The sequence below is a fragment of the Crocodylus porosus genome, unplaced genomic scaffold, assembly GCF_001723895.1.
Source record: "Crocodylus porosus isolate Cpor-Errol unplaced genomic scaffold, CroPor_comp1, whole genome shotgun sequence".
Classification (NCBI taxonomy): domain Eukaryota; kingdom Metazoa; phylum Chordata; order Crocodylia; family Crocodylidae; genus Crocodylus; species Crocodylus porosus.
The window spans coordinates 165,442,763-165,463,893 of record NW_017728906.1 but is presented as its reverse complement, the minus strand read 5'-3'; the positions used below and the strand labels follow the sequence as shown (position 1 = coordinate 165,463,893).

Here is a 21,131-nt window from a genome sequence, read left to right as displayed (position 1 = left end):
GCCCTTTCCTTCCTCCCCCTCTCTCCCAGCCCTCTATCAACAGATGAGTAGCCGGTACTTTATCCAAGCGTGATGTAATATGAAATATGAATGAATGCTCAGAGTAGAGAGAGGAAACCTATTCCTTCCTAGCAAGTGCCCCAATCCATAGGCTACACAGTTGCACTCACTCTCCTCTCTTGCCCCCTTTCTGTCCCAACATATTTTTTTCATTCAGTGGAATAGCTTCTCACACAGACACTGAACCCTAGACTAGACCTGGCCTGGTAGGCAGGGAACTACTTTGCAAAGTGGGAAATGTTGGTATGGTGTGGGGTTTATAAATCCCCCATCAGGCAGAGAAAGCAAAGTACCTCCAATCACTGAGGTTATTGGATAGAAGAGGTGCAGGGGAAGCTCCACCCCAGGCTCTTAAAAAGAAAGCTGGGCAGTGCGTTTTATGTGGAGCCTGGTTCAGCAGGTGCACTCTCAGAGTGCTACCAGATCAAGTCCCTCAGCTGAGACAGGCAGAGAAACACCTATTTTGTCAAAAATAATGGAGCTCAGGTATGAAATGGGTGCAAAACTGTTGGTGCTGCTTAGCATTTCTGAACATATCCAAAACAGACTTTAGGCACCTGGAGAACTTTCAAACTTGAGACACCTGCAGGGTTAGGCAGCAAGTTGGTAAGGTTTTTTTAAGACCATAGTTTTACATTAAGGCATGTAAATCCCACTTTAGGTGCCTCAGTGCTTCTGTGGATCAGTATCAATATCAGTGATTCTCGGCAGGGTGCCACGAGGCACAAGGAGATAAGCATATAGGCACAAGGTGAGGCTTGGCTCTGTCTAGCCAATCCCCCACTTACACTGCCCGGCTCTTCTGCAAGGAGGTACATACTATAATGTACAGTTCTGGGTTTTTTTTTTACATTAGGTGCCACTCAGTTCACAAAAGTTATGGAGGGGTGCCTCAAGTCCAATGAGGGCTGCCTCAAGTCCAAAAAAAGTTAATAACCACTGGTCTAGATACTCACCAAGGAGAATATGGTTCACATAACTTGTCTCCCTATTTGTGACAAAGAACATACCTAAACACAGTGAAAACTACCAATGCTTTGTGATGGGTGCATGTGGACAGCACAATCTTCTATTCTCAATGACTCTAATCCAGGTAAACCATGCTACTTAGTTTCAAGTCTCTGAAAACATGTAGCATTCTCTTGTGTGTGCTTGATGGCATGGGGCTCAGTATGTGAGAGCACTTTCCCCGTGTTTCTTCTGTGTAAATCAAGATGCTCTAGGTCAGCAAAAGCAATCCTGTTGGCAAAAGGTGGGCAGGGGGTGGAAGCATACAGATACAAGCAGTGTCAGCATCTTTACCTTGCTTGGAAAGAAAAAACTTCTTTTGCTTTTCAGATAGTTTGATAAGTTTCCATATTTGCAATATTCAACAATTACCATCAGAGGCCCTGAGTGGAAGTAAAATGCATTTTCAGTGGTGTAAAGCAAGACCTGAGAAAAGGAGTCTGTTTGGAACAAGGGTCTATCATAACATCACACATTTTGCGGCAGAATGAGTGGCTCAAACCCATACCCCACACATGAAATCCCCTCCCATCCTCTCCTCTCCCCCCCACCCCCAACCAAGTTACTGGGAAGTTTCAGTTCATACTGGAATTGTACAGTCTTAGTCCACATCAAATAAAATGAGGCAGTGTATCCAAAATGAATTACTGCCCATTTATTGGATACTCGGTTGTCTTACTAGCATCTTGTGAGGAGATTTATCAAAGTGTATCTCATGTCTGATCATTCAGAGTCACTGGCCATTTCTGAAGTACCACTGGTTCCTGCCCTTTCTATATTATGCTGATCTCAACTTCAGAAGCAGGGCACAGGGCAAGGACTGTTCTCTTGTAAAGGATGGTCTTCATTACAGCTTCATGTATTAAGACCAAGAGGCACCTGTAAGTTCCTTTAAACCCATGGTGTGGCCACATTTGGAATACTGTGTGCAAGTTTGGTCACCTTATCGCAAAAAGATGTGTTAGCACTGGGAAAGGTACAGAAAAGGGCAAAAATCACAGTCAGAGATGTGGAATGCTTCCATAGAAGGAGAGACTTAAACAATTTAGGTTCTTTGTCCTGGAAAAGATGACTGAGGGGGCATATTGTAGAGGTCTATAAATCATGAATGTGGTGGAAAAAGTGAATATGGAACTGTTAATTACCATGTCTGATTACACATAAATCAAGTGTTACCTGATGTAACTATCAGGCAGTGGGTTGAAATGCATAAAAGGAAGTGCTTTCCCCCAACAAAACTCCTAATTCACACATTTAATTTTTTGCCACAGGATTTTGTGGAGGTCAGTAATATAACTGGGTTCAAAATGGGATTGAACAAATCTATGGAGGATGGGTCCCACAGGCATACAAAATGCAACAGGTAGGAATATAGCCTCAAGCTCAGGGCATCTCAAAACTTATGACTGCTGATGACTGGAAAAGCATAACATGGGATGGATCACTGTACATACGGCCTCCTTTTATGTTTTTCCTTTAAAACATCTTCTACTTGTTAGTGTGGAAGACAGGATACTGCACTAGATAAAACTTTGATCTGATTTGATGTGAAAATTCTTATGTCAAAAGGGACATCTCTGTTTCACTACCCCTTTTTGCCAAATAGAGAGAGCTCAAGTATGTACATGTAAAATTAAGCAAAAAGACAATAACTTCACATTGGGATAACATTAAAAAAATGTATGCTCAACTGATTATTGTTCAGAGAACACCTAATCCCATTTTAGTGCAGTGCACCTTCTTTTACCTCCACTTTTTGTGCAAGCTCCAAGTAGGTTTACTATATTTAGATGATGCCCAATATGTATCAGGATTTTCAATTCACTCATCAAAGCTTTGTATTCACTTGCTGTGGCACCTTCTGTGAACACAAAAGAGAGTCCATGTAAGATGATAAACCAGCACTTCATTGAGGGAACTATGCCGGCATCATATATATCATATATATATTTGAAATAATTGTCATTAGTGAGTATACTTCCATGTATTTCTGGGGGGTTTTCTGTCCCTATGTGCCCAGCATCCTTTGAATTGAAGTAAAATCCCTTAAAGACATAATCAATCTTCATTTCCTCCCAACAGATCCTTTTAAATTTAGAACTGAGCAAATTTTTTTATGTCAACAGCCTATAGTTTTGGCCAAAAAAAATTAAAATTTCAAGACCAAATTTAGCTAAATTTAATTGAATTTAAATTTAAATTTGGTTAAAAACCCTGAAAACAAAATGTTTCATTTTGGGTTGAATGAATTCAACTGAAGCAATTTTTTTTCTTTATATGCTATATATTTAATTTTGGTGAGAAAACTGATTTTTTGGGGAGGCAGCTGAGGATTTTTTTCCCCTAGCAGACAGAACAGAGAGCTGTGACTCCAGGCACCTGGTCTCAGTAACAGACTTACTATGTGATCTGGCCCACAACATTAAATTTACTCTGAGGCTTATTTCCCCATTGGTAAAAATGGGGCTCATACTTCACCAGACTATTGTGACATAAGGGGTGTTCCTTATCACACAGAAGTGTTGAGTAGGATATGCATTAATGACTGTGAGGTGCTCAGGTAGTGCTGAGCTTGTCCCCTGCCTAATGGAAAAGCAGTCCTCTGACTGACTTTATCAACCTGAAAATCAAGCCTTCATCACCCTCCTAATGCTAACGCCCTGGAAAATCTTGCTGTTATTTCTTAGACCTCCAAGCACACAAAGTCATACGTTAGCAAATCAATTCTGTTACTAAGGGTTGCTAAGCTAGATGACACATGCTACCCAGAGACTGGGACTAGGTGCAGGGGTGAAAAGGCAGCTGCCCATCTACCTCTTGTCCTGTTTACTACTGCAGGTGCAATGGTCAGGGGAACGTTCTCAAAGTCACACTTGGACAGCACAGCTTAGCTGGGTAGAGGGTGGTTTGCAGTAGTCTGTTGCTGGTTTAGGCCAGCAAAATATTATTATAGCTCTGGGATAGTGAGAAGCAATAAGGAAATTGTGATACCCCAAGCCACCATCCCCCTCAAGAATGCCCCAAGTAGCACACCAGTGGTGCACTGCTCCTTACTAATGCATTTGATTTAGGACTGCTCAACATTCACATAAAACTCTGTGCTGTAAAATATCAGGAAAGCACATACTAAATCGATTAAACATGGCTGACAGAGATCTCAGAAACCAATCATCAATGAGGAATTACCACAGCAAAGGGTGTTTCTAGTGTGGTTCTGCAGGAACCAGTGTTAGACCCAACATACTACAGGCCCATATGACAGGAACCACTAGCTAGAAGCTGAAGGCAGGCATATTCAATTTAGAAGCTAAGGTACTTTTTACCAGTAAGCAATTGAATTCTCAGTCTCTTCAGATTAACACTGAATGGCTTTCTGGAAGATGTGCTTTAGCTACATACAAGTTAATAGGCTCAATATGTAAATAACTGGGAGTAATGTAGTGGCCTGTGATTACAGTAGGTCACAGTAGATGATCTGATTGTTCATCCTGGCTTTTTAGTCTCAAATTTTCCTGTGGATTTATTCTTGGGATACAGTCTAACTCACAAGCCATTCTTCCTTGTGAGTTTTTCCTGCTGATGATGCTAATTAAATCTTTTTCAAAAGTTTTTTTTTCAGCAATCAGGCAATTGAGTCCATAATCAATAAGGTTTCTTCAGCACTTTGACTAGGAACCTTATTTTCACTTTAAGGGTTTGCCGCTTCATAGAACAATTTGATCTGAACTTAAACTTGATATCCATGTTTTGTTTATTTAAAAAATAAACTAGTCCAGGTAACATTTTCTCTCTCAATTCACATCCATAACAAGAGCTAAAAGATAAGCAGTACATCATACATCAAGGCAATCCAGCAGCAGAATACCTTTCAGCATTTTCACAGCAACTATTCTGTATGTGGGTGATTTTTTAATTCCAAAAGCAGCCGCTTGTATCACTTTCCCAAAAGCCCCATGGCCAAGTGATTTTCCTGCAAAGAAAATAAATGGCAGAGAGATGCACATAAAAAAAAAATTAAAAACCCCATAGACAATGCTCTACAAATGTTTCCAAATATATTTTTACAAGATGTTAACACTACAGAGTGCATTCTTTATGGTACCCCAGGGACGCAAGCTAGAATGGGGTAGGAGCATCATCAGTAAAGGGAACCTAAACAGCTACCACTCTTAGCAACAAACATGCATTTACCCCCATCCTTCTGGGATTGTCCTACCCAATTAGGAAGGGGTGTCACCCTAACAGCAAATTCCCTGGGTGGGGTAGAGGAGGCTGAGGCCAGCACTAAGGCTGGCCCCAGCAGCCTTACCTGGGGTCTTGGGGGCTTCCCAGGGCTCTAGTGGCAGTGATCTGGTGCACAGAGCCTGGCTGTCACCAGGATCTCTCCGTGTCATACTGCACACGCATGCTTATCTGAATGTACCCCAAAACAGCAAGCTGTATTATGCCCAAACACCTGTTTGCTATAAACCTGACTGCCATAAACCCACTCTACCTCTACTGGGCCTACCAGGCTGGCTGCCATACTACTGGTGTTGGCTGTGTTTGTCTCCAAAGACAGTGCCCAGGGCTGATGCTGCGGTCATCCCACTCAGTTATGCTACTGGGAGGAGTCTGAGTGTTTTACTACGTCAGCATCAGCAGTAGCAGAAGGGCTGTCACTGCAGCAACTATGAACACCATTAAGAGTAGCAGACCCAGCTAGGAATGGCCAGAGTGGAGTTTGAAGGTAGTTTCTATTTTTCCCAGCCCTCACCAGGCAGGTAGGACTAAAGCAGCCCCCCTTCCCAGAGAGATAATCCGGCAGAATTTCCCCAGGAGAAATCAAAGGCCTCAAGGCTGCTCCTGTTCCCAGGGCTTGTGTGAACTTTAATATTAGCCACCATACTAAGCACTTTGTGTGCTGAGGTGAGATGCCACACTCCTTGGTGTTACCCATTCTCATGGATTTTATCAGTCATCTCAATATTTTGGTGGGGGTGGTTTTTCTTACAGCTCCGACTGTAACCATAACATGGTCACAGGCAAAACTAGCCTTATAAAAATAATCTTCTAGACCACATGGCAGCAGAGAAAAGTTGTAAAAACATGACTCAAATATATCCTAGAGGTTTAGAAACCAACTAGGAACCCAAACTTGTGCGTGTGTGTGTGTGTAAGCCAAGTCCTTTTTGTGGCTTCTCAAGGTTTTCAAATGCCTAAGTTGTTGGCAATACTGATTTCTTTTCCCCTATCTAACCATCCCAGTGAGATCCTGGTTTACTTGTTCCTTCTTCAGTGGCTGAGATATCATGATGTGAGAAATCCTCTCAGAGAATATTTTCTAAAATCATAATCCCAAGCATTTCACTTCATTTTGTGTTGTTGCTTCAGTTTCACCCAGTAAGTACCCAGTAGAACACATTTTACCAACTTTTCTAGCACTCTTATGGCTGTAGTAAAACAACTGATACTGTGGTGAGGGAAAAAACAACAGCAAGTAAAGCTCCATTCAAAACAAAAGAAAAAAGTCAAAGTATGCAATAGAGGTAAGACTTATTCCTCAAATATGTCAATTGGACAGTATATAATTTGCACAACATCTCTCTCTTTCTTGACCTTCTACCTTAACCAGTAGGATGATGCAAAAATGAACCATTGACTTTGTCAGCAGAACTGTAAATTTACACACACATCCTTCCACAGATTTTGGGAGGTACAGGAAACCAGAGCTATATTCCTGCAGATATTAGAAAGCAGGCAGAAAGAAGGGAGCTGTCTCCATTTTCCAGCCCAGTGCTTCTTGTCATAATGGAGATCACTATGAAAACATAAAGAAATTCTATGGCCACCCTTGTTCAGATGGTGGGAAGAAAAATAGTAAGAAAAATAGGAAGTATAATTTTCCCCAGCATCATAAAATGTTCTGCATTTTTACATTAAAAATACTATCTATGCTGTCTATCAGTACAGCAGTCTGACCAAGAATTTGTCAAACTTGTAGTTTCAACCCCAAGAAGGTTTAGTATTTTTTAAAGATCTCTGTGGGCTTCTCCCCTACAATTTCTATGCTTAGCTGTCAACTTGATTAGATTCTACAGTCCTTGCTTGATGGAAATGATCCATGTATAAGAGAAGCAGTATCAAGATTTAGGTCAGAGCTTTCCTAGTAGGGTAATGTGATACTCTTTGGGTCTTCACAGCGTAGCAACCACTAATTAGCTCATTACAGGTGTCTTGCCCACAGCACTACAACCTCTGTATTCATAGTAAGCTTGACAAACCCATCATTTTATTGGTTCCATCAGTAATTTCCCACACTGGGATAAACAGTTTAGTCACTACTTCATAAAGCTATTATCTCTTAAATCGATCTCAACACTGGAAACACTTCCCTCCTGATTCACCACTTTGATTTACTGAAAATTGCACTAAAATGGATTCTACTTCTCCATTTTTACTTTATTGTTTTGCATCACATTAATTGCTGACACAAAACAGGGTGTTTTTTTCACTGTGTGAACCTAATTTAATCCCAGATTGGGGGTTTTGACCAATTCTCCTCCCATAAATAATTTCTGTAACAGATGTTTACATAGAAAACATTAGGAAAGTATTAACGGATTCTTAGCTATTTTGTAATATAGTTTGGCAGATGAAAATAAGGAGCTGGTATTGTATACACAGACCACTAGCTGCTCTCACTGAGACCTCTGATGCTGGGAATAGCACAACATTTACATTCAACTCAAGGATTTGGCATTCTCTACTTAACATTCCAGAAACTGGCAGTTTCTTAGCTTAATCCTAAATCCATTAAAGTCCATGGAGAATGACTTCAGTGGTTTTTGGATCAGGCGGTTTCCATCTGCAAACAGTTCAACAAGATAATTAAGCATGAGCTATTTGTAAATATGTGAGTTGTCTTCATAAAGGCATGCAGGGGCAACCCGTTCTTGTTATATGCTGTTGGCTCCAACTAACTGTGGAGAGGCACAGATACACAGTAACTTTGATGACATGTTCCAGATGTTCTGCATTAAAATCAGAATCATAGAAAATTAGGGTTGCAAGGGACCTCAGGAAGTCAACTAGCCTAATCCACTGCTCAAAACAGGAGCATCCCCAACTAGATAATTCCAGCCAGGGTTTTGTTGAGTCAGGCCTTAAAAACCTCCAAGGATGGAGATTCTACCACCTCTCTAGGTAACCTCCTTCCAGTGTTTCACCACCCTCCTAGTAAGAAAGTTTTTCCTAATATCCAACTTAAACCTCCCTTGCTGCAACTTGTAACCATTGCTCCTTGTTCTGTCATCTATTGTCACTGAGAACAGTCTAGCTCCATCCTCTTTGTAGGCAGGGCCAGATTAACGCATAGGCAAACTAAGCACATACCTAGGGCCTTGAGCTGCGGAGAGGAGGGTTGATCCTTCTCTCCACAGCAGCGTGAATGGCCCCGTCTGCCTCCCCGTCTGCCTCCCTTCCCTTCTGGGCAGAGCTGCTGCTGCCCCAGGGACTGCACGCCTTCCCCAGCCTCCGTCTTGCTTTGGGCACTAGGAAGATTGGGCAGGTGCAGGGGGAGGCTGCAGCTGGGTGGGAGCACAGAGCCCATGCTCAGGGGAGCAGTGAGAGTGCGGAGCCTGGGTGGGCAGGGTGAGGATGTAAGGGAGGTTGTGGGGTGTGGGGATCCTTCACACACTCCTGCCCCATGGTGCACAGCCCTTGCTGTCAGCAGCAGCAGCCCTCTGGGCACTCATGGCCTGCACAGGCCCAGGCACACAGCTCCAGCCAGCACTGCACAGTGGGAGTGAGGAGCCACCTCTTGCGCTGTGCTCTGCTCAGCATAACTGCAACTCCGCACTACTAGGGAAAGCACGGAGGTGGCTGCCTTCCCTGCCCCCTGCCGTGAAGGTTGGGGGAAGCAGAGGGAGGGGAAGGCAGCCAGCTGCAGCCTGCACTGCTTCTGCCCCAGAACTGCACATGGGCTGCACGGAGCCCAGTGTGAGAGGTTCAGTTCATGATTTTTCTGTGGACTGAGGTGAGACTGACTGGTCTGTAGTTCCCTGGATTCTTGTTCTTCCCTTTCTTAAAGATGGGCACTATATTTGCTCTTTTCCAGTTGTCTGGGACATCCCCTGATCACCATGAGTTTTCAAAGGTAATAGTCAGCAACTCTGCAATCTCATCAGCCATCTCCCTCAGCACCATCAGATGTATCCCACCTGGCCCCATGGTCTTGTACACATCCAGCTTTTCTAAGTAGTCCCTAGCTTGTTCTTTCACCACTGAGCACTGTGCTGCCCAGTGCAGTAGTCTGGGAGCTGAGCTTGCCTGTGAAGACTGAGGTAAAAAAGGCATCGAGTACTTCAGCCTTTTCCTCATCATCCATCACTAGGTTGCCCCCCCATTCAGTAAGGGATGCACACTTTTCCTGACCTTCCTCTTGTTGCCAACACACTTGTAGAAACCCTTCTTGTTACCCTTCACTTCCCTTGCTGGCTACACCTCCAGTTGTGCTTTGGTCTTCCTGATTTCATCCCTGCATGGTCTGGAATGATTTATGAGTAGCTATGCCTATACTTTAGTATGGGTGTTTCCCATGCTTCTGGGCTTTGATGATTGCCACAAGGGTCTGGGAAGGATTTTTTTTTTTGCCTTCTGCTGCTACATGTTAGAGTTGGGGTTTTTTTTGCTTTTCAAGCCTTCCTCAGACTCTTTGGGTGTTGGCTGCAGCCAAGGCTGGGGACGGTGACTAGGATGTGCCAAAGCTCCTGCTGGGACTTAAACCCAGAGATTCCTGGCTAGAGCGTCTCACCCCTCCACACAGGGGCAGACCGATCGCTGTATCTGTGGTCAGGAAAATACTTACCACACCGTCAGATTAGTATGGACTGTAGGGGTCTTTGCCTTCCTCTGTAGTGGGGGGCATGCCTCTCCTCCTCAGATCTCTTGAATGTACATTAACTACCTTAGGGCAGCAGGACTTTGGCTGCCATGATTCCCCTGCTTTACCTGTGGTAGGTAAGGATGTTAAGTCTTGTGGTTGTGTCAGGGTTGACTGTGTAGCGTTGCTAAGAGGTAAGATGGTTTGGATAGAGATGATCCTGCCTCAGGCAGAGAGTTGGATTAGATGACCCCTTCAAACCTTACTTTATAATTCTCTATCAGTAGGGCTGTTCAATATCAGGGCAGCTGGGGGCCACATAAGGCACAGGCTGTAGATCTGGGGGCTGCAGACTTGGGGGTCAGAAGCCATGCAGGCTCCGTGCCATGCTCATAGCCAGCCCTGCTCAATTCCTGTTGCAGAGCCAGCCTTACTTACGCCCTCCCAGCTAGGTGGGACTCCCCTGCAGCACAGGCAGTATAGACATCCCTGTTTCCTCTTCAGCCATCTGTATGTGTAGCAAGCAGCCTAGCCCCTTGGTATATGTACAGCATGGGCAGGGCACTCCAGGTCTCTCCTGCTATGCTACCCTGCCCCTAGGAGAAGGGCAGGAAGCAGAACCTGGAGGAGGGAGGGGGAGTTCAAAGAATACAGTCACCAGAGCAGGAGCAACTGGGAAGAGTGGTGTCCAGGCCAAAACCCACAGGCTGCATGCTAACTCTTTGGAAGACTCATGTGGCCTGTGGGCTGCCAGTTGGACAGCCCTGTATTACAACATTAGCAGCTTAATAGTTATCGTCACAAGTGAAGAGTTATGTACATGCTTACTAAATGCTTAGGATAATAACTAAGACCTGTTTCATAACACTGGAATTTTACTATCCAGTTTTGGAGCTAGGTTTTAGTTCTGTTTACACTAATTTAAGGTGGAAGTAATTCTGCTGACTTTAGTGGAATAATATGCATTTTTTCTGTTAGTGTCTGTAGCCATATTCGATGACAAGGATGTCCTCCCCTCCACTATATGGTTGTTGCATCAGTTGCACCGATGATAAGAAATAATGTCTGAAGAAAAGGCAGCTGAAATACAGTGTGATTGTTCTTACATCGGTTACGCTAAATAAGCATGTGGAAGAAAAAAAACACTGATGAAAAAAACAGGCACATCTGATGTTGGAAGGATCAGTGTTTGTAAGTAGTACATCAAAAGGAACCCAGACAAGAAGATTTCATGTTTGAGAGACTATTATTCCATGAGGCTGCCAAGGTCACTGAAAGAGTGGGTTAGCTGCCACATGAATGCGACCTGTACAGACCTAATCTAACAGACCGTGCATACTTTGCGTTTTACAAATCTGGTTCTCATTCACTGTCAACATTCTTTACTTGTTTACACCAGTTCTTTCACTATAACTAATTCTCTGGTTCCTTCCTTCCTCACCTCTAGACCTTTAAAGGCTAAACCTGCTTGGGTCAAACTTCCTTGGTGTTTCAGTTCCATGTCTGCTGGCTTCTTTCCATGCAGCTTACACAAAACCATAAAGCATAGACAGGAAGTATATTGTTTGCCTATTGTGATCTTGGTCCACTAATGCAATAACATTGCTTCAAAGTAAAGAGACTTCAGTTAGATTTCTGGCTTCAACATTCACCAAATTATGTAAGATTATTAAAATGGCTACCAATATACTGTATTTGGGATGTATTCATACTGGTCTCTCTGCAAGAATATACCTTTACTTTCACTTATATCCCAGTTCATAAGAAATACAAAGCAGCACAATTTGCTATATTTTATTCTTCACATCTAGTTTCTAAATAGTCATGTGGAAAGCCACTAGTTGTAGAACTTAATTCATTTAAGTCATAACATTTTTATACGGAGTAGCTCACTAACACCCTCATGTACATCTGCCGTACAGATCTAAAATTCATTATTTAATTACCTATCTCCAGCCTGTAATTAAAACCACATCTAATTCAATAATTGCGAAGCCAATGTTAATATTATACTAAGCGTATTACCTAGTTTTAGCCTTTCTCTTGCAAATTCCCATTTGCTGGCATCATAAGGAAGAACTTCACATTGCTCATCTAAGGGGACTTCCTCAGGATCCATTATGATTGACAGGTAATTGGTCTTTATGTCCGAAGAATAAGGCTAGGAAATTAAAAAAAAATTCAGTCACCACAAAGCAGACAACAATCCTGAATAACATCTGGTTTTGGTCAAAGGAAGGAAAATGAATTAAATCTGACTGGTGAATACAAAGCACCTCTCCCCATAAAGCTGTGTGTTTCACACTCCAACATACAATCTCCTAGGGATTCTTTTAGTTCAATTCAACACTGACACTTTTTTTTTTAAGAGCAATCTTCCCTCCACCTTTTCTCCTATGTGGCATAGTCGGTTTCTCCCATGAACCATATGAATTCTCACTCTAGTAATTGTCATACAATACAGACTCTTTCTGTACTTTCACAAAAAATATTTTCAGAAAATAATTAACCACCATCACTAAAAATAGCTCTGTTTCATGATTGTGCAAAAAAATACTGGTCTATGCAATAGATGGAGTGCAACTGTCAATGTTTCTTACATGCATCCAGGAGAAAGGTCAATTGTGGTTTGAGGGTTGTGCAGGACTCAGACTCAGTCTGCAAGACACTGAACATGACACTTTGGGGTATGCCTTTTCCAATTCAGCAATGCTGATTTTTTAGTTGTCATTTCTGATTAATATTGGAATTATTGTGGTACAAGGAGATGAATAAAACACCAAATTTAGAAGGATTATTTCATGTGTTTGTGAAGTTTTTACCTAGAACACTATTCTCCACAATACAAATTTCCATTTCATATGTGAAAAATTGAGAACTATGAGCTCCATCTAAAGGCTTTAACCTGTACACCAGTTTACATTTTGAAATTTAGTTTCTTTCCAATGAGCATGCAGAACTGTCATCTTAATTTGACTAGGCCTCTTCCTTGTTATAGGAATTATCACAGGAAGTGTCTGAATCTCTCTAAAATATGAAAATGGTTATGTTTATATACAGACTAGATTCTTGGCCATTAGCTCAAAGTTGTCCAAATTTCACTGAAATGAGTATCTGTTGCCATTTCACATTGCTTTTCCTTGAGCCTGGCCAACACCATATGCACACACATGGCACACTCATCTACTTATTCCCAGTTCCTACAGAGAGTGTCCCCTGGCTTTTGGCACTTCTCCTTATAAACATTTTCATGGAACTGCATGAAAGGGAACTGGAGACCAGTGACAGAGTGGTTAGTAGCTCTTGCTGGCTGCTCCAGGCTGGTGCTGAACGCTGGCCCACTACCTCCAGCTGTGAATGAGCACTTGGTCATTCAGGCTGGGGAATTCAAGGTGGCTGGATGTGCTGTTAGATGGATCACCTCCATGTGACTTGCTTGAAAAGAAGAGCAACCACACTTAACATAGGGCTGCTTTATGGAATAAGGTGTAGAGGTTGAAAATGACAGGTGGCTCTTGCATTTACAAAGCTGCCCACAGAAAAAGGCTGGGCATTCCCTTGAGGCCGTGGTTGCCTTCAGGTGGCAGAAAGGTAGCAAGCTTGCCTCCATACTGCCAGTTCCTCCCACCCACAGAGGTGATATGGATAGGGAGGTACTGAACGTGTGATGCTCCAACCAATCCTCACCTTGTAGATAAGTTCTTCTCGGACAATTTCAGCTGGCATACTTTTGAGCAACAGTTAGGCTGTTGTGCTGTGATCCATTTCATGATATCAGTTCCAGCACTGGGGAACTACAATTTAGTGCCATTATTTATGAATTGTTCTATCCTTAATGGCAAGTGGAATAATTGGTACCTATCAAATGTATAGTTTCTCTATACTTATTTGGATACAATTATATTAAGCTTCCATTCTCCTCTTCCCTTTCTTTAGTTTTAAATGTGTCCGGTTTTCTCAACCTTTATGCATGTTTGGAGATCAGGGACAAGACAGAGATTATATACTGAAGTGCAGTTACTGAAACAGTGCATTTATAATGCAACATATACTTGAACATTACTCAAGAAAGAGAATCTCGTGGGCTGGGCTGAAGATATTAAGTTTTTATAAACTATTTGTAAAGAATATGAGCCTGATTTTCAATTATGCTCCAGCTGCTTTTAATATTCTGGCAGTGTGAAGGGGGTCTTAAACTGAGCACAAATTACATTTACTTTCAAACTGCCAGTGCTGCCAAATGCAGCTTTTCTGTATTGAGGTTGTTTCTGTAATTAAACCTATTCCTGTACAGAAAGGGAATATGCTATGCTAAGTACATGGTGCATGTACACCACTGTAACTGTGTCCATGCTATGCATTGTACTGTTTCAGTACATTCATATTGTCTCTAGCTGACACAGTTATGCTTGTGTGAAACCTTTGAGGACTAAGCCTGCCAGGCTTGGGTTTCCCACTTTGATGAATTTTCATGATTTTTCATATGCTTATTCCCAGTTCCTCCAAGTATTCGAGTGCCTAATTTCTATTGATTTCATAGGACATTAATGATTCCAAAGAATCATAGAATCATAGAATCAATGGGCAGGAAGGAGCACTGGGGGTGGCAGGGGTCATAAGACCCCAGCCAGGTGCCTGTCCAGTCTCCTCCTGAAGATCTCCAGGGAAGGTGAGAGCACCACCTCTCTGGGAAGCCTATTCCAGGCTCTGGCCACCCTTACAGTGAAGTAGTTCTTCCTAATATCCAACCTAAACCTATCCTCCCTCAGCTTGTGGCCATTGTTCCTGGCGACTCCAAGGGTGGCCCTGGTGAACAGACTTTCCTCGAGTCCCTACTGGTGACCCCTGATAAGGCTGTAGGCAGCCACAAGATCCCCCCTCAGTCTCCTCTTGCGGAGACTGAAGAGATTCAGGTCACTCAGCCTCTCCTCATAGGGCTGGCCATGGAGGCCCCCAGACATACGAGTGGCCTCCTCTGGACCCTCTCCATGTTCTCCACGTTCCTCTTGAAGTGCGGTGCCCAGAACTGGACACAGTACTCCAGCTGCGGCCTGACCAGCGCCGCATAGAGGGGGAGAAAGGGAGTTAAGCACCTAAATACTGTGAAGAAGCTGAACTTTAGGCCCTGCCCTTGCCCTTGCCCTTGCCCTTGTCCTCGCCCTTGCCCTCGCCCTTGCCCTGCATAGTTTTTTTTATCTGGGCCTAGCACTGATTGTGATTCCGCAGTGATATTTGGTTAGCATTATACCATAGGCAACTGGTAGGGAGGACATGGAGAGGCATGTGCCCCCCATGAAATTGGCCACCACTGCTGGCTTCTGCAGGCAGTCGCCACTTGCCACCCTTCCCCCACTCCCACTGCTGCCACCAGCTTCTGTGGGTGGTCGCCACTCACCACCCTGCCACCACTGCCAACTTCTGCAGATAGTCACCACTCACCACCCTACCGTTGCTACCACCGCTGACTTCTGCGGCCAGTTGCCCCTCACCGCCCCCACTGCCAATGCTGGCTTCTGTGGGTGGTCATGACTCACCACCACTGCCACCCACAAACTGTCCCCCCCAGTCTCAGGAGGCACCAGTAACCCATGTATTACATCCCCCTTTGCACTAGTATAGCTGACTATACACAGAGCAAGGCAAGGCTGAGTCAGACTCTTATTTTCAGTTCTGGTGAATCTCATTTGAAATGAGAGAGAATTTTCTAGCTATAGCAAAAGCCAGTCAGTCAATGGGGCCATGGAGAAGCTCAGTGATTGTGCCTCTGTTCTTACCCTCTTGAGTTTGCGTATGAAGAGCGTCAGTAGGAGCCAGAAGAGTGTAGCAGCCACACAGGTACAGGTCAGAGTTATTAGTTCCAGATTTGATCTCTCAGATGTTCCTGGAAACATTATGCAATTAACGTGTTATAAAACTACAAAACAGAGTGTGCTTTTATTTGGAATGTAAAAGGTAGTTAAGAAAATTATCAGGAAAGACCAGCTTCTTTTCCAGGGATGTTAACTGTTAGGACTGACTCTTAGACCCTACTGAGATTTATCTACTGGATAAATCTATTGTAATGGATCCACAAAGAAATAAGACTCCAAGACTCTTGCTAGTGGCTCTCTAAATTAGAGCTGAATCCTTCATCAAGTCTGAGGATCTGCATGGTAAGAAGGCTGCCCACCTTCCTTTGTGGTTGAAGAGGCAGCTGTGAGCATATTTCTCTTTAAAGAATCTGGCAGCTATGCTCTATATTCCCCTTGCACAGATGAAGGTTTAGCAACACCTCCCCAGCTATGATCAGCCTTTGCCCTCTACTAGTTCCCTGCACCCCAAGTAACTCCCCTGATGTCAATGGAACAAAGGCAGGACTCCCCTCTGTGCCTCTGGAAATGGTTCCCCTTTTCTGCCATTGACAGCTTGCAGGATCATGCCTGGAGTGACCTTGGGAGAACTGATCAAAGTCAATGAAGGAATTAAAAATAATAAGATAAAAAAACCCAAAAGTAGAGCAACAAGAAAACATTAAAATAGCAAATCTGGAAAAATCAGTTTTCACTAATGGCTTTAAAAAAATTCAGAAATCATTTTCTCTTCAAACTGCCCCTTTAAGACTCATAACACATCTTCAGTGCAGAATGTTTTATGAGCATTGTGCTTATATCAAAATACTACATGTTTGTCCTTACTGACAGCAAATGCAAAAACCAGCTCTGTCTCATATTATGGTACATTCCACATTCAGACATCAGAGAAAGAGAGAGGGGACACGGGACCATATTCCAAACACAATGTTGTACTTGTTTTGTTGACTACACTTACAGCAGTTTCAAAGCCCAGAAAGCTGAACATCATTCCTGACAGAGGAAAGAGGACAGACTGATGTCTTACTGCTGGGAATACTGAATAATCAAGAAGTATACAAGTCTACAGAGCTTTGTTCTCACTTTGAATTGCTTTCCGAAGCTATGGCTTGATTAACACCTAGTCTGCTATGCAGGGATTTTAAAGCTGATAATTTCTGTTTATGTCTAATATTTAAGATACCTCAGGCATGTCCATATTCAAGCTATGAAAGTAACTTTTAGCCAAGTAAAAAATATTATTAGAATTAAAATTCAGGTTCAAGCATTAATCTTCCAAACTTTGGGATATGATTAATCTGTCATAAGCGTGAGTACTTAAAAAAAAACTTTTTAAAAATATGGTACAAATTATACTTCCCTTTATAATTTTAGTATGACAAATATGCTTAATGCAGCTTGATGTTTTCCAGCAGAATTCATGACCTAATTCAGGCTTTATGTCTACACTTGTCTTGTAAGCATGTTTCAGTGTTGGTACACATTGCAAATAATAGTTTCTGGCATTTGATTCAGCAGCACCTAGAGGCAAGACAAGTGTAAATCATTTGCAACCATTTGCCATCAGCAGTCCATATGGCAAGAGCAACAGCACCTACACAATAAAACACAGCCAGCTCTAAGGGGGAATTTAGCAGCATTTTAATAGCTATGTTGTTCCATGCAATAGCTAAAGGGAAAAATATATATACTGTGATTTAAATGACAAGGGAAATATAGATGATAGATATAGATATAGAACTTATCTGAGATGGGATTTAGCAGGTTTTATCAAATTTCAGCGCGATTGCCTTGTGGTTACAGTAGCAGAGCACTTCAGGCTTCTTGCTACAGCTCCAGAGAATTGCATTCAAACCTTATAAAGGCTGTCCTCAGTGAACTAAGCCAGAATCAGGTAACTGGATGTTTCATTTGGAGGGTCAAAGGTGGCTAGACATAAAGGTTACATAGGCAATGGACCAAGCCAAATGGAACATAAAAGCCTGGTCGACATTGACTGTCATGAATAGTGCCACAGCCTCAGTCATGACTACAAAACTTCAGGGCTCTACTTCATTTCATTTCTCATTTGAAAGGCAGCACATCCTGCGCAGCAAAGCACAGTTCAGTACAAGTCATAACAAGGCAACTTCCTCCACTACTTCTTACGCCTTCTGGGGTTTGCCATAGGATCTAGGTAAGTAGAGCTGGAAGGGACCTTATGAGGTCATCTAGCATCGACTGCTACTCAAGGCAGGATTATTCCTGACTAAATCATCCCAGCCAAGCACCTGTCTAACCTGGTCTTGAAAATGTCTAGTGACAGAGATTCTGTAACTTTTCTAAGTAGCCTCTCGCAATATCTAACCACCTTCACAGTCAAAAAGTTCTACCTAATCTCCAACCTAAATTTCTTCTGCTGCAGTTTGAGGCCATTGTTCTTGCTCCTGTCCCCTGCAGCCATGGAGAAGAGCTCATCTCTAAGCCTAATTCTTTCCTCAGAAGTGGTGTTTCCCAGCTCTCTAATAATTTTTGTCACTGAATTCTTTCCAATCTGTCCACATCTTTCTTGAAGCATGGGGCCCAAAACTGGATACAGTACCCCAAGTGAGGCTTCACCAATGCCAAATAGAGTGGGAGAATCACTTCCCTGGATTTGCAAGTGACTCTCCTGTTAATACAACACAGAAAGGGTTGGCTTTTTTTGCAACAAAAGCACACTGTTTATTCGTGTTCAGTCCATGGTCCACTCTAACCCCCAACTCCATCTCTGCTGTACCACAGCCTAACAAATAATTCCCTAGTGCTTTTGTCTATACATGCATTTGATCTGGGAGCCTTTGATGACTACTCACTGACCATGATAATCCAACCAGTTATGTATCCACCTCACAGTACTGTCATCTACTCTGTATTTTCTTATCTTATCAATGAGCATGCCATGGGAGACAGTGTCAAAGGCTCACTAAAGTCAACATATGTCACATCCATGCTCTCCACAACTCATCATAGAAGGAAACCAAGTTAGCCAGACATGACTTGTCCTTGATAAATTCATGTTTATTCCCAATTACCTTGTTTTCCTCTAATGACGTCACCACAGCTTCCTTAAGGATCTGCTCCATGATCATTTCAGGTATCAAAGTCTGGCTGACTGGATTGTAATAGCCCAGGTCCTCCTTCTTTCCCTTCTTAAAGATGTCACTATATTTGCCCTTTTCCAATTGTCTGGGACCTTTACAAGTTCTCAAAGAGGATAGCCAATGGCAGTGAAATTACCTCAGCTAATTTCTTCAGTACCCTAGGGCGCATTCCACCTGGCTCTGCCACATTGAAAATATCTAGCTTCTCTAAGCAATCCCTAACCTGTCTTTCCATTACTCTAGGATGTTTGTCTCCTTCCCTATTTTTCCTGTCAACCACACTCATCATCCGGTAACTAACTGACTTAATTTGTGATGACTAAAGTAAAAAAGCATTAAATACTTCGGCCTCTGCATTGTCTGTAACTTCTGCATTCAGTAATGAGCCTACGCTGTTTTACAGCCTATCATCCATGTACTGATATGATTCATTCCTTCTTGGCTTGTGTGCTCTGATGAGATAGCAGCCCATGACACGGTGGTGGCCACAGTCTTGATGACCTCCTATACCATCATATTTCTTATTTGTTTCACAGCCATTAAATAATGCTAAAATCTACTTTGACCAAGGACTTGATTCAGCTTCTACTGAATCTAGTGGAAACACTGCTATTGATTTCAATGAATGCTGAACATGGGATTCTAGGGCTCCAGTTACCTTAATGCTATAAAAATGTTTCATTAAGTAACAGACTGCTCTTCTCTTTGTTTATTTGTTTGAGCCAGCTGCATAAAATCCAGTGCAATGAATAGATTTCCTCTGTCATATCAATGAAGATTTTACACACAGCTCTCCAGAGGCAACTTTGAAATTTTAAGAAAGGTTGTTTACTTAAATGGGCCATGAGCCTCTGTTTAAGCAGGAGTGCTCCATAAAACCAATTCATTCTTTTACACTTATCCCTGAATAATGGTTCTACTGTTTCAACTAGATACTGCTGAGCGTTGCCACTCAGAAGTTTACATGGCACCTACAATGCAGAACTCCAGCAAGAAGGCTTTCTTAAAAAGTTTTGAGTTAAGATCTGAGCAGTCTGACATGACTGAACAGACCCAGTACTATGAGTTATAGCTAGCTGCTTGCATAATACCTGTGCAGCCCCCCTGCTTCATTTAAGAGAAGAATTTTTTTCTATTTGAAGGTGCAAATGTTGCCTTACTTAGGAAGTACTTTGTTATTTATTCATTCTATTTCTATTTGGTTCCCTTTTCAGTTCCTAAACTGAAGGCGAATTGATGGCTTGTACTGACATATTTATGAATACAGCCCTTCCACAGACTGTCCTACATGTGTGACTTCCAAACAAAACAAGGACTGTGAGTATTTAAAAAAGCCACTTGTATTCCACAGTCCATTCATCCCTTTCTGATACAAAAATAACACATTGTTTTATCTATCAGTATAAGAACTTTTCAAAGGAAATAAAAAGAGCAGACAGTTTCCTTCCTGACTAATTTACAAACCACTTTTCCAATTTGTTAAACATAGCCATGGACATGAGACATTGGTCTGGATGTCTTTGATATGCTCTACTGTCCTTGTAGAGTGACTGCATGCAAACAGAAAGTTCTGTTATTTTTTCTGTCATCAGCAGAAATCACGAATTTTCAAGGAAGATGAGAATGCAGCAAGGCTAGACATGGATCTAGAGCAGAATGCTGCTCCCAGAGCTCCAGGCTCAAAGCCAGGGTAAGTCACGATAATTCCTCTTTAGTTAACACCACAAAGGAGAGACAGTTGTTCATGTTCTGCTGATCACTGCCTGAGGAGGTGACAAGGAAGCACTCTTCTTTGACCATTGGTCCACTTGCTAAGGCCACAAACACTTCATGCAGATAGGTGGGAGAGAGGTTGCCAATGCATTTTCCTTGACCGTATTTTTGCAGTGACAAATAAAACGATTCACATCTTTCCTAATCCAGATTTCAGAGATGGGAAATCTTTAACGAAGTGGGATCCATTTTCTACTTGGCCACTCCCACCATTCAGTAGTTCCATCTATGGTTCATGCAAGAGGCTTAACCCGACAGGAATCCACTATTTCCTTTCTTCAATAAATCAGATAATAAGGAGAGACTGATTGCCCAGAAGTATTCCCACACATTTTTTGTGGAAACAGTAAATAGTAAAATCCAACTACATTTCATAGATTTCATAGACATTAGGGCTGGAAGGGACCTCGGGAGATCATCGAGTCCAGCCCCCTGCCCAAAGGGCAGGAAGTCAGC

The 21,131-nt window shown here is 42.6% G+C and overlaps 1 protein-coding gene across 1 annotated transcript in view; it reads right to left on the bottom strand.

Moving 5' to 3' along the window:
• The window catches only part of FLT1 (fms related tyrosine kinase 1), a 161,859-nt gene that overhangs the window by 23,573 nt on the left and 117,155 nt on the right, over positions 1 to 21,131 (bottom strand). Inside the window, exons 19-23 of the mRNA XM_019528523.1 lie at positions 15,706 to 15,812; positions 11,957 to 12,092; positions 4,934 to 5,038; positions 2,816 to 2,929; positions 1,363 to 1,451 (exon numbers count right to left, since the gene is read on the bottom strand). Coding sequence (XP_019384068.1) covers positions 1,363 to 1,451; positions 2,816 to 2,929; positions 4,934 to 5,038; positions 11,957 to 12,092; positions 15,706 to 15,812 — 551 coding nt within the window. The remainder of the gene's footprint in view (positions 1 to 1,362; positions 1,452 to 2,815; positions 2,930 to 4,933; positions 5,039 to 11,956; positions 12,093 to 15,705; positions 15,813 to 21,131) is intronic.